At 34.1% G+C, this 13,887-nt stretch overlaps 1 protein-coding gene across 4 annotated transcripts in view; it reads left to right on the forward strand.

Annotated features, from left to right (window-relative positions):
- OXR1 (oxidation resistance 1) overlaps positions 1 to 13,887 on the forward strand; it is a 481,493-nt gene that overhangs the window by 285,141 nt on the left and 182,465 nt on the right. For 2 of the 4 annotated variants that reach the window (XM_073229956.1, XM_073229957.1), the window contains exon 4: positions 9,210 to 9,299. The exons of the other annotated variants lie outside the window; for them this stretch is intronic. In XM_073229956.1, coding sequence (XP_073086057.1) covers positions 9,210 to 9,299 — 90 coding nt within the window. The remainder of the gene's footprint in view (positions 1 to 9,209; positions 9,300 to 13,887) is intronic. 4 annotated transcript variants of the gene reach the window in all.

The raw sequence follows: 13,887 nt of genomic DNA on the forward strand, positions 1-13,887 counted from the left end.
TAAATACTTTGAACTGAATCTGAGCCGTATGGCTTATACTGAGTGACATTTAATTTGAAAGAAAAAAAAAGCATTCATTCTTATAAGAACCTTAGATACCTCCTGGGACATCTGGTTTCAAGTAGCATGGCATTTAGCACTCTCAAATAGCTATATTAATTGGCCTATGGAATAGGTTATTTCAGAACAACTATTTAAATGTTGAGGAATGGCTGTGAAATATTTTGGTGTAATTAATGGTGAAATAATATTCAAAGAGTAATCAAATATAGCTGCTTCTGCCAGATAGAAGCAGCAATAATTAGGATATTAATTTGGCTGCTATAATAAAAGGAAAAAGACTTTATTTTTGTCCCATAGAAAAGTCTAGAGGTAAGTAGTCCGGGGGAGGTTTTTCATTGTTAAGTGTAGAGACTCTTTCTAGTTTGCTTACCTGTTGTTCACTGCAACATCTGCATCTCAGCCAGTGAAAAGAAGGGAAAAGGAAAGATGGGCCCAGAGCTTTCCTTGTGGGGGCATGACTCAAAAGTTGTCGCATCACTTCTGTTCATTTCTTGTTGGCCCAAAATTAGTCATGTGGCTACACCTAGGACCAGGGAAGCTTGGGAGATAAAATCTTTTGGTGGACAGCCTCATGTCCCACTAAACCCTCTCTCTCTCTCTATAGAAATGAGTACAGATATTAGAGAGAAACTTAGTAAGCTCTGGCATGGAGCCTCTGAAGAAAGGAGACTGCTTAACATCCTATCCACCAAAACTAAGGGGCATCTGTCCAGTTCTCTCAGTGAACCAGATTATCCAAATATAAACTATCAAAATCAGAATATAGATTTGTGTACAGGAAAATAGTGTTTCTAATGCAGTTACCATGGGTTCTAAAATCCAACATTTAGACAAAATCATAATATTCATTGTTCTGATTTTTAAAAGGGTACATTTTTGAAAGCTTTGAAAATACAGAAAAATACAAACAAATGTAAAGAAGTTAATAAATCGTAATTCTGTTAGCAAGAGATAACCATTATTAAGAGTTTGGAGCTTATGGATTTTCTCCATGAGTTTTATTTTTATTTACATAATTGGATTATGTAAAAACACTTCATTTAATGTGCCAAAGTTTTACATTTATAATTTTCTCACACCATAAAAATATGATAATAAATACCATTGTCTTAATTTAACCTGTAAAAGTACTAGAATTTGTCAACATGTTGCTAATATCAGGTGCTTAGACTTTCCAGTCTTCGTTGATATTAATAGTATGAACATTTTTGCACATAAATTTTTGTCTGCATTTTGAATTATTAGAATAGAGCTTTAAAAAATGAAATTGACTCAAGAGGTAAGAACAGTTTAAAAGCTCTGGATCTATATTGATAAATCACTTTCCACAAAGGATATTACAAATTTTTCCAACTAGTTTTCCTAGTCTATTTCATATCACCCTCAGTAGCATTATTATAATTAAGTAAATTTGTCTCACTTGAAAAAGGACATTCACAAACCCTTAATGACTGGTGCTTCTGAGTAGGATTTCACATGCACCAGCAAGTTTTCATGTCTACATTAAGTGCTATTATTTTGGTCATTTATTTATCCTCTGTTTTAATGCAGATATAAACTATCATATGCCTGACTGAGTCACTAAAACAGGTACACATTGAATGTGCATCTCAATTACATTGACACCTACATTTAACGACATACATATAATTTAATGACACCAATCAACTTAATTTAGCCAAGAATCTTGAAGAATATATTTTAAGAAAAAGAGTGAGTACTGAATTGCTAAAATATTATATTATGCACCTCATTTATGTATCAAAGCTCATGCAATTTTCTCAGAGGAGAGATTTCAGATTCTCATTTCTAAGCACATTAACTCAATTTAAATAAAATCCTAGCACATGTGATTATATGATTTCCGAGCCCATGGCAGATTAACAAAAGCAAATTAGAAAAGAGCAGCAGACACATTAACAACAAATAATGGCATCTGAGAGATTGACAAAGAGGAGAGAGAGATTTTTTTTGTTGTTTGTAACACACAGACACATGTACAAGGAGCAATAACCTGAAATTCTTTTTTTTTCATTGTAATATTCTTACAAGTTTAATTAAATTATGGCTCATCTCAAAGAATATTAAAAAGTCCTTATAGGTATTATTTTTACAAGAGTTTTAATATCAGGAAAAATCATAACAAGAAAAAAAGCTATATATAACTTTGTACATATCATTTTAATAATTGAAGAGAGATATCCTTGAAGTAAATGAACTACAATATTAACTATGATTTTCTTGGGCTGCTAGGATTATTTTTTTCTTGTACTTTTTCCTATATCATCTAAATTTTCTAAATGGATATGTATTACTCTAATAAAAAGAATTGAAGTTATGTTATTTTTAATAATGTTGAAATTTTTAAGAATAAGAGTTATTATTCTTATGTATATTAGTATTACATGGAATTATACAATGATTTGTCCTTACAATAGTAACTGAGTTAAAAAATGATCAAATTTGGCTTCATGGGCTCTATTGCAGAAGACCTGGGAAAAAATATAATCTGTTTCCAAAAGAGTTTTATCTAGAATAAAAATAATTATGTGGTATTTCTAACATATCAAGTGGGAACCAGCAGGAATACAAAACACATAATTGGGGGTGATTTCAAAAACTAGTATTGAGACAGTAGGATGGAGATGTCTCTTGGATAATATTAAAATTTTTTTTTCTATAAAGTAATTATAATTATGGATCATGCCCCATAACATTAGGCAAATCAAGCATCATAATTTAGACAGGGTGCTCATTTAAGTAATATTGTATACATTTTACAAATTAAATTATATTTTAGGCCAGTAGAACTGCAACAATTTAAGCTGAAAAAGTATTTAAATTTTTTTGTATTTAGTCATCTGGCATGTAGGAATGAAATGTTTATGTAAATTATTTCTGTAACATTTTTTCAGTGTAAATTTTTGTCCTGTATTTTGGAGGAATAATTTTTAACTTCTACATAGAATTCATAGTATTTTCCAAAAAATTTTTAAATGTATGAAACATTTCCTTTAGTACTAACTTGAAACTAATCTGCAGATTTTCAAATCACACAGTTAAATTATATGATTTCCTTTATTAAATGATAAATTACATTGAACATATTTTTACACGTGCTACTTTTTAAGTTATACTCTGAGAACCAAACCCACCCTTCTGGGCTCAGCTTTATGAGGCTGGGTTGGTTCTTTACAACTCAGTTTCCCCTTTCCAACTGGTACTTAGGCTGTGCCCATAGGGGGCGCCAGAGGGAGAAGCTGAAAGGCTGGAAGAGATAGGAAACTTCTTGTCTGCTTGGCAACCAGGGTTCATTCTAGCAGCACCCCTTCTCTAAGTTCCTATTTTTTAATAACTCCAACGACTTCCATTTGCTCCTCAGCTCTAGAGTTAGTAGCTGCTTCTTGCAATTGCTATCTTTGTGGTAACTTAATGTTATTAATTGTATACTCAGAGTATTCTTTATGTTCTGTTTCCGGGCTACACTGACTTCTACAGCATGATTACCTAAAGCAGAAATACTTGGATTGATAAAATAATTTTCCTATTAATGTTACAAATTAATGTGGATACATATATGATCACTCTGGAAGAAGCTATATGAACTGTAGAATATACACAGTTCAATATGGTTCAGAAATACAAATCATAGTTCTTCCCATACATCAGCATAGCTCCCTTATGCACATTTTAAGGAAGCAAAAATTTAGTATATATACCCTGTGTGTGTACATATATAATTTTATGTGTGTATATATGTGTATATATGTACATACACACACAATTATATATATATATATATATAAATTATATATATATAATTTTCAAAATGTAAAAGAAAGATGGGGAGGAGAAAAGCTTACAAATTTAATGTGGTTATAAAATAGATCAATTGTGAATTTGTAAAACATTAATTTCATCATCCCACTTGCATCTGAATTCTGGACCCTTGAATACTAAATTCATTAGTTAACAAAATACTTAGCACCTCTGGCTACACAGTCATCAGCTCAGTAGTACTTAACATGGTGTTTGCATTGTCCTTATCATCAAGGTTGTATATCTTCCCATTTACTCTCTACTGTTTACTCTCTATCCTTTTCCTGCCACCATCTGAACTCAAACATTTCTATGGTGAAACATTTTACCTTAATTACCACCTAGATAATCTCAGTCTTTTTCTTGCACAGAAAGAAAATATAACAAACCTTAAATGCCACCTCCTTTAATGCTGACTTAGACTGATGTCTCATAGGTCCTGAAGCCGACTGTCATCCTTTGCCTGTCCCTAGACATGACTATTTAGATTCCAGAATTTTTCAGCTGACTCTGGGTTCCTGGTTTGCCCGAGACCACATTTCTGGATTGCAGCTTGCCTGTTGCTGCAATTCCCTATTGTGGCTATGGTCTGTTACACAGTAACCAAATGAAACTCACCCCTTCTTGTCTGACATCCTGTTATTGCTGTCCCTTGGCATTTGAAAGTCTGCAAACTTCTGATTCTCCTGTGTGTCATTTCATCTTACCTAAGCCAGGGTTAGCCCTGGCCCCACTGCTTTCTAAGCCTGCCAGCCTCTAGCTAAATAAAACGAACAGATGATCTTAGGCCTAAGTGGGGCAAGTACCCACTTTTCCATCTCTGGTTGTCTCTGAGTGTTCAGGGAAGGTTGTAAAGCCTTCTTGCTTAGTTGGCTGGCTCTGGGTCAGGTGGACTGAGCTCACAGTTTGGCTCAATCATTTATTAGTTGTGTGACCTTAGACAAGTTCTTTACCTCTCTATACCTTAGTTTTTGTAAATATAATATGAATAGAACAAAGCTGCCTCAACATTGTTGTAAAGATTAAGTTAAGCAATCTAGTAGGTAGCTTAGAATTGACCAGCACAGGAGAAGCAATCAAATGATAGCTATTGTATTATCCTTTGATCATGATAGCTTTTTGGTATCCAAAACTGAATATCATGTCTAAATGGCTGTTTTCCTGACTTCTGTAAATCATGTGAGAGTTATTAAGTAAATGTACCTTCCTTACACAACTATTGAACCTTCCATCTCTGCGTGGCATCTATTTCCATAAATGAAAAATGGAGAAAAAGCACTGCTAATAAAAATCACTTAGAATCTATTTCAGTCTCTGCTTGAAAGGCCCAAAGATTGTAGGAATCTGGAACAAGCAGTGACCAGAATGGAAATCTTAGAAGAACAACCTGTTCCAAAACCAAGCTACTGGGTTAAGCAATTAATAGCCCAGCTGAGTTTGCACTTTGGGTCCATGTAGGAGACAAAGGTAATATTTTTACCCATGAAAGCAAATCTGCTCATAATTGGCTAACACTTGTTTTTCCCAAGACAATGGTTCTACAAAGAACAGTTACTAATAATATACATGCTCTAGCTGGATAGATATTTATACATTTTAATGACCAAATTCCTCTAAAGAACTTTCTACTTATGTTTGTCTAGTGTTAGGGTTTTTTGTAAGCATGATTACAGTTGATGACACTTAACTTATAAGGTCTTAATAGAAATTAATCTAATTTTCCGTATGAGAAGACTGACCCAAAGATGTAAAGTGTACATATGTGTCCAATGTAACATACTAGTAATCAACAGCATACCTATTTGTCAGATCATTGCTCCAAATTTAGTGTTTTTTCCATTACCTCATGTTGATGCCAAACTCTCTTGCTACTCTACAAGATGTCATAGAGTTTGGAGGTAAAAATAGCAAAAAATTCATGAGTTAGGGTGGAATTAACATTTGAATACTTAATACCTCAATATTTGAAGGAGCCAAGTAATCTATAAAATCAAACTAATTATAAAACCTGGTTTTAGTAACTCACTAAAACAGTTTGATTTATTTTCTCAGCATACTGAGAAGAAAAATTTCTAGCTTCAGATATTTCTTCCAAAAAATGTGTAACAATAGCCAAGATTTCAGTGTTCATTACATGCCAGGCACTAGAGTAAGCATGTACATGCTTCATCTGATAACACTGCTCCTGAGAACCCTAGAACATAATTACAACCTTGTCATTGTACGGATATGACAAGGGTGAGAGAACAAAAGCTTAAAGCTTAGAGAGGTTAAGTAATCTGTCCAAAGTCACACAGGCTCTAAGAAAGGAAGTCAAGATTCAAACTCAGCCTGAGTTTACCTTAATCGTGGTGCTTTATGTTCTTAGTATTCTATAATTTAGCCTTCATGAGCTGTTAATTTCTTCCATTCAGTGAAGTTTGAGGTTGTAATGATTGGTTAAAATTCCAAAATGTTTCATTGGTCTGTGGCATCAGTCCAGGTGCTGTGGTCATTCTAGGCCCACAGCAGAAGTGTGTGCATTCTGACTGACCATGCACTTCTAGCCAGCTGCATAAAATCAGTATTCATGAGTTAGGGTGGAATACTTAGACTCACAAGCAGCATTTTCTGTGTATGAGCTACAGGCAGCTGTGATTCTAAGTGCACAGAATGATAAGCAGAGAATAATTTAAGTAAAGATCCTTCCAAACATTGTATATTTTTAAATCATTTTAACCATTTTTAAGAGTACAATTCAGTAGTGTTAAGTATTGTCACATTGTTGTGAAATAGATCTGAAAAACTTCATCTTGCATGTCCAAAACTCTGTACCCATAAAACTTAGTTTTTCCCTTTACCCCTCACCCTAAACCTCAGTAACCACCATGCTACTTTCTGTTTCTGTGAAGTTGACCATTTTAGATACCTCATAAACTGGAATTATATATAGTTTTGTCTTTTTGTGACTGGCTTATTTCACTTAGCATGAAGTTCCCAAGGTTCATCCATATTATAGCATGTGACAAGATTTCCTTTCTTTTTAAGGCTAAATAATGGTCCATTGTATGTCTATACCACATTGCATTTATGCACTCATCCGTTAATGACCACTTAGGTTGCTTCCAACTCTTGGGTATTGTGAATAGTGCTGCTCTGAATATGAGTGGACAAATATCTTTCTGAGACTCTGTTTTCAATTCTTTTGGATATATATATCCAGAAGTAGCATTGCTGGATCTTATTATGGTAGTTCTATTTTTAATTTTTTGAGAAACCTCCATACTGTTTCCCATAGTGGCTGCACCATTTTACAGTCCCACCTACAATGCATTAGGATTCTGATTTCTCCACATTCTGGACAACACTTGCTTGCCTGTAAAACATTATATCTGTTTTTTTTTTTATGAAGCAGTATGTTTGGTTTCAGAAAATGTAATATCATTGAAACTAATACTTGGTGTAGAACAATATGGGACCAACTTATTTAAATGTTCTCTAGACTGCTAAATGTGTCTAATTTCAGAAGCTAAATATTTCCCAGAACTTTGCTTGAGTAAATGAATAACTTGCTCTTTTGAACCTAAAACACATCTTTGTTTCTGCATTCTTTTGGCTACCACTGTCTTACACAGTTTTAAAAGCTTCTTAAAATTAGTCAGAGGGAGACAAGTGGGAAGGTGTAGACTTCTCACTTCGACTGTCTGCTAAAGATGGAGAAGAAATGGTGCTATTCAATGGCACTCTGTACTTAGAGATTTAAAATTTGGGGTGGAAATAAACCCAGTGAAATAGCAAGAATGTTTGAAAGAGAACTTGCCAACCTACTGCTGCAGACAGCTGAATTCCAAGGAAATATGTTCATTACCTATGAAGCTGTGAAGTGAGTTTCTGAAATCCTGCTTTCTATATTTCCATTTCTCATTTACTTAAAATGTCAATCATTAGTTCAAGAAACCAGAGTCCTGCAACTGAAGCATGGAAATTAACAAAATGGTAATATCTATGGCAAACAACAGTGGGTTTGGGTATTTGTATAGTGGCCCTTTTATCGAGTAAGTACCAGAAATTATTAACCTTTGACTTTAAGACGAGAGTGCTAGTTATGTTAGCTGTCTGTAACATTTTGATTTTGTGGTATACGTTGTTGTTGTTTTTTAAGAACTCTTTAAAACATTTACTTTATTTCTATTAACATTGTTTGATTTTTCTTGTTTATATTTCTCATTTCATTAGTAGAAACTTCTAGAAGCAAATATCTTTTTTTTAATATGAACATGAGAACAGATGAACAAAGTGAAATTATAATATATTTAATGTCATATTTATTCACTTTAAGATAACAATATTTAGATAGATTCTCAAAGGAATTGCTGGAATGGAAAAAAAATGAGAAACTTTAACATTTTCCAGCCAGTGACTGATACATTTTCTAATGTTATTAGGTAACTTATAAAAATAATTGATAAAAAAGACAAGACAGATTTTTTTAATGTATAGAAAACCAAATGTTGTTTTTCAAAACTCAGGGTGGTTCACTTGGAGAGAAATAAAAATAGCAAAGACCTATTAAGTAAGTCAAGATTGTGTGGAAGTATAAAAGTTAATATAAGCTGAAAACAGATACTTGTTCTGTTTGACAGCTAAGAGCAAACTTGGGGACAATGAAAAATTCTTTCCCATACTTATTCTGTGTTATGGTTATCTAGCATGATGAACAAAATACTAATGTCCCTGCCTTTGTAGAATCTTACTATAATTTCTTCTTGATGGTATTTGACAGAATAGAATACTATTATTTTTAAAAAAGGAGTCTTTTACAGCATTTCAACTTGGCCTTTGCTAATCTTCAAAAGCCAAATTCCTTATTGAGTTTATGAGTAAAGCTTAATAATAACAAAGTTAGAAAAATACATTTCATAAAATAGAAATAAAGACATGAATTAATGGCAGCGTTGTATTTCCTGTATTTAGAAAATAACGCTAAACCTGTTTCTTAACCAGCAGGCTTATTTTATGAAGGAATCACTAATTTATGATACAGTGAGACTTTGGAGAAGTCTGTAGAATTAGTTACAAAGTTAGCCACAAAACAAATTGGAAATTTATTAGAGAAAATTGGGATAGAAGAGAGAAAAATAGAAACCTTTGACTTTTCCAGGGGCCTTTTTGGTGACATTTGGACATGACAAGCAATGTCCAGCCATAGTTAAACAATATTTCATTTCTTTCTAGTCTATGAAAGTCTTTTGCTGATGAAATAACAAGGGAGCACTATTTTTTTTGGTGGACACTAAAAACAGAACCAACAAGCTATTTGACTTCTTTTGTTATGATATTCATTTCAGATAGTGGATGTACTTTTTCTGTGGAGTTCTACAGATTATACCGGAGGATATCTAACCTCACACAATTACTTCAAACTGCCAGCCCCTCAGGTATCGTTTGTGGTTTCCTTTCATTTGCTAGGTGGACTTCTTGCACGAGACCCCTTTTCAAACAACTCTGGGGAATTAGCTACCATGGCATCTTACCTACCATAGTATCTGGTCTACAAAAAGTAGAATGCTTTGCTCTGCCACCGGTGGAAGTACAGTTCAGTGCCTGTACAGCCTCCAACTCTTTCTCTGGCCAGGCAGCTGTAGCCAGGTTTCGCTAAAGAGGCCCCTTGATGACTCACTTGACGTGACATGAGGAAGAAACTTGCCCCAGACCATGTGGGGTGAGGTGGAAGCACAATATCCTGACCACTTGCTCCAAAGAAATTCTCCCTTGGCATCTTACGTATAAACTTTTTGATGCCTGTCAGGCATTTGTTACCTACTCCACAGTGTTCAGCCTTGGGGTGCTTCACCAAAACAAAGTTCCATTTCCATAGTTTCCATATTTCTATGTCATGATATAGTTATGCTATTTTAAAATTTATTCCTATCACTTATGTTTTTCTTAAAAAAACTTGAGGCATGATTAACACACAAAAAGCTGTACATATTTCATGAATGCAGCTTGATGGATTTGGAAATAAGTACATACCTGGGAAATCATCACCATAATCTATGCCAGAAATATCTACTACCTCCAAAAGTTTTCTTTACTTATTTTTTATGATAAGAACCTCTTAGAAAGTGTTCTTAGTATGCAATACACTCTTTTTAACTATATGTATTATATTGACCAGTAGATCTCCAGGACTTATTCATTTTGAATAACCTTTGTACCCTTTGACTAATAGCTTCCCTAAGCCCCTAGTAACCATCATTTTATTCTCTGCTTCTATGAGTCTATTTTAGATTTCTCATATAAGTGGGATCATGTAATATTTATTCTACTGTGTCTGGCTTATTTTAGTCAGCATAATGTCTTCCAGTTTCATTAATTAGGTTTTTAGTCAGGAGGAAAGGTTATCTTGTAAAAAAAATAATTCAAAGTTATTTTTGTTAAAATATATTACTTTCATAAACTGAATATTAATTAGAAAGCATAGTTTTTCCTTAACATTTCAGTACAACTCCAAAGTATGGGTATTTTTGTATAAAAATATAGTTACTTGATTCCATTAACTCATAAATTTAAAGATTAAATGCTCTTAAAATTTACTGTCATTTACACACTTAGATAAATGAACTTCTTTCAAGATTTCAAGCTACATGTAACAATGATTTTTTAACAAACCATGATTTTTATATGATTTTTAACAAACACTGTAAATGCCTAATGGCAAATTTAAAATGTAATAAGCCAGTACTTTCTAAGCACTTGAACACCTCCTATAAGTCTAATAAATCAAACCTATAAATGTAGTAAATTAGATTCTCTGAATCATTTCAAACATTTAAAAATCACAATTGCAAACAGGACTTCCAGTTAAAGATGGCAGATTAAATGCAACCATTAAGATCTGTTCGTTTTCGATACTCAAATAAAATGACAGTTAAATGATTTTTTTAAAGAAGGAGACATAGGTCAAAAGGACAAAAAAACAAAATAGGAAATAACAGCAATAATACTTGGGAGGCAGGGAAGCAGATGGTTTAGGAGACTCCAAGAAAGCTGAGGCTAACAGTGGGAGAAGCTGAGAAGCACCAGATTGGCAGTGCAGAACTCTTAAAAGGCAGTGGTGACATTGAGTATTTCAGAAAGTAGGAATAAAGCTAAAACTATAAAAATCTGTTTACAAGTTAGATTGACACAGGAAAGAAGACCTGAGGTTGCTGAAATTAAGAATGCTCCTAGGAATCAGCTCCACCAGAGAATCTTACATTAAAGACTACAGCTGACAAGCTTCGTTGCCAATCAGCTTTTTTACTGCCCCAATCTTAAAAAAATGAAATCTTCCTGAAAGGAACATGATAGAATAAAGGGATGAAAATAAGAGAACAAGAAATAGAGGAATTGTAATGCCATTCATAATAGTCCAGCATTCAAACAGGAGTTCCAGAAAGAGATACAAGATAAAAAATAGAGTAGAGAAAAGTTAGATAACTAACTCAAGAAAACTTCCCAGAACTGATGAACATGAGTTTCAAAATTGAAAGATCCCTGTACCAAGAACGATTTGAGGATATTTTCTTTGTCACCAATTTTCTAAAGTTTCATCATGACAAAGTAAAGATTCTCAAATCTTCAGGAAGACATATTCAAAGGATTAAGAATCAGAATAGTATAGGACTTCTTTATAACAACACAAGAAATAGAAGACAGTGGAGTATGCCTTCAAAATTCTCATGGTACAGTTGTTTCTTAATTCTTAATTTGGTAAAAAAAAGTTTTACCAAAGTTATAAATAATATGTGAGAGTATAATAAAGACATTTTCATACATGAAGATTTAAAAAATTTCTTTCCTATGCCCCCTTTCTTGGGTGCTCCATCAGTGTAAGAAAATAAAACAAGAAAGAAAAAGCTGTGAAGTTCAGGAAGCAGCAGATATCCATAGGGAGAAATGAAAGGGGTCTCCTAAGGGGCAGTTCCACCAAGATAGGTGTCCTAGATAGCAACAGTCTAGTCTGGAGCAGATCAGAATGTGGAGAATTCAAGACTGGCTATGGGAATGGGAAAAGGGAGAGATTGGAAGAATTGCTTTATTTTATAAGAAGTTCAAGAGAACTAATTATTGGCTTCTTTAGTTCATGTGGAACTTTGATAAAAATTAAAACTAAGCTTAATTAAGTCATCATCTTGATTAGAAATGCACATGCTCTATAAACCCAACTTGAGCAATATTCATTTCTTCACCATCTCTGCCCTTTTTTGGTATGCTTTTCCTGACGTTAAAAGTTAGGTGTTGAACCAAAGAGACTGTGCTCATCAACTGTGCTCATTGATTTGGTTTCTGGATGGCAAACTCTCGGGCTTTTCAGTGGTACTTATAGGAAAATTCTATCTAATACAGGCTCACTAACCAAGTCCCTTCTTTTAATGGGACTTTTTAAACCTACCCCTTTTCTTACAAACTAGTGAATCATATGTTCCCTTATTCATTTATTTCCTATCATCTCAGTAAATTTTTTTTGAATTGATTTACTAGGTTATATACCCAATATCGTAATGACATGCTATCTTTCTGCTGGATTGAATTTACTACTTTTTTTATTTTACATTATCTCATTATCCATTCTACATATTATACTAATTCAATTCCTCATGAAGCTTATGTATCAGTAGAGAAAGGCAAAAAGGAAAGAATGAATATGGAAATAAGCAAATTGTATAATTAATTAAGTGATAAGTGCAATGAGTAAAGGAAATATGAAACCACGTAAAGGAGAACAGAAGTGGCAGGGAAGGGGTGTGTTAATAGTGTTCTTTAATGGTAGTAAGGGTGAGCCTCATTGAGAAGGTGGCAGAGATGAGCAAAGGCTTCTAGGGGGTGCGGTGTTAGCAATGAGATCCCTGTGGAAATAGAATTCCAGGAAGGAGGAAAGAAAGGTCTTTGAGGCAGGAGCACGCCTTATGTTTCAGGAACATCCAAGTGAGTATGATTAGAATGAAGTGAACAAGGGGAGAATAAATGGGAAATGAGTGTGGAGGGATAATAGGGGACAGATCATATGGCATCCTAGAAGCTTTTAATCTGGATAACAGGACAAAAGCTCTTACTCAGAGTGAAATGGAGAGTGATGAATGATTTTGAGCTAAAAAGTGACAAGATCTGACTTAAATTTTGAATGACTCCTTCTGACCGGGATGTCAATAATAGACTGTTGGACCAGTAAGAGTGGAAGCAGAGGGCTGACTTAGGAAGGTATTGCTGTGATTCACGTGAGAAATAATAGTAGTTCAGACCAAGATGGCAGTGGTGGGGGTGGTGAGGCACGGTCATATTCTGTGTAGATTTTAAGTGTAGAACCGGAAGATTTTCCTGATGGTTAGGATGGGGAGTGAGAGAGAATATAGAGAGAGCAAAAGCAAGCAAAATAAAGCTCAAGCATTCTAAGGTTTTTGGCCTGAGCAAATGACTTGATTTTTCCCTCCTTTAAAGGGAGAAAAATGAGAGTGGAGCAGGTTCGTAGAAAATTTACGAGTTTATTTATGAACATGTTAAGTTTGAGATGTTAACTAGACATCCAAGTGGGAGGCTATATGAATCTGGAGTTTAGGGGAGAAAAAAATCTGCCCTGGAAATATTAATTTGGGAGTTTTCAACATATAGATGTTAACAAAAACCATAGATGAGTTCACCAAAAGAGAAAGTTTTGGACAGATCGCCAGGAACTGAGGCCTAAGTGTCTCCAATTTGGGTAGCTCTGGTGAAAGAGATAGTCAGTGCAGTAAGAGGAAAAACAGGAGATTGTGAGGTCCTGGGATCAAGTGAAAAAACTGTGTGGAGAAGGAGGTAGAAGTCAGTATTTGAATGAGAACTGAGGTGGCCATTGTGTTTATCAAGGTGAAGGTCAATTGATGACCTTAACAAGAACAGTTTCAGTGCAGCTGTCAGCCTGCAAGACCAGTTGGAATGAATTTAAGAGAGAACATGGGAAGTACTAGAAATGATAAATATATAAATTTTAATATTTTTTTCTCCATA

This window comes from Manis javanica, chromosome 2 (genome assembly GCF_040802235.1).
Source record: "Manis javanica isolate MJ-LG chromosome 2, MJ_LKY, whole genome shotgun sequence".
In the NCBI taxonomy this organism is placed as follows: domain Eukaryota; kingdom Metazoa; phylum Chordata; class Mammalia; order Pholidota; family Manidae; genus Manis; species Manis javanica.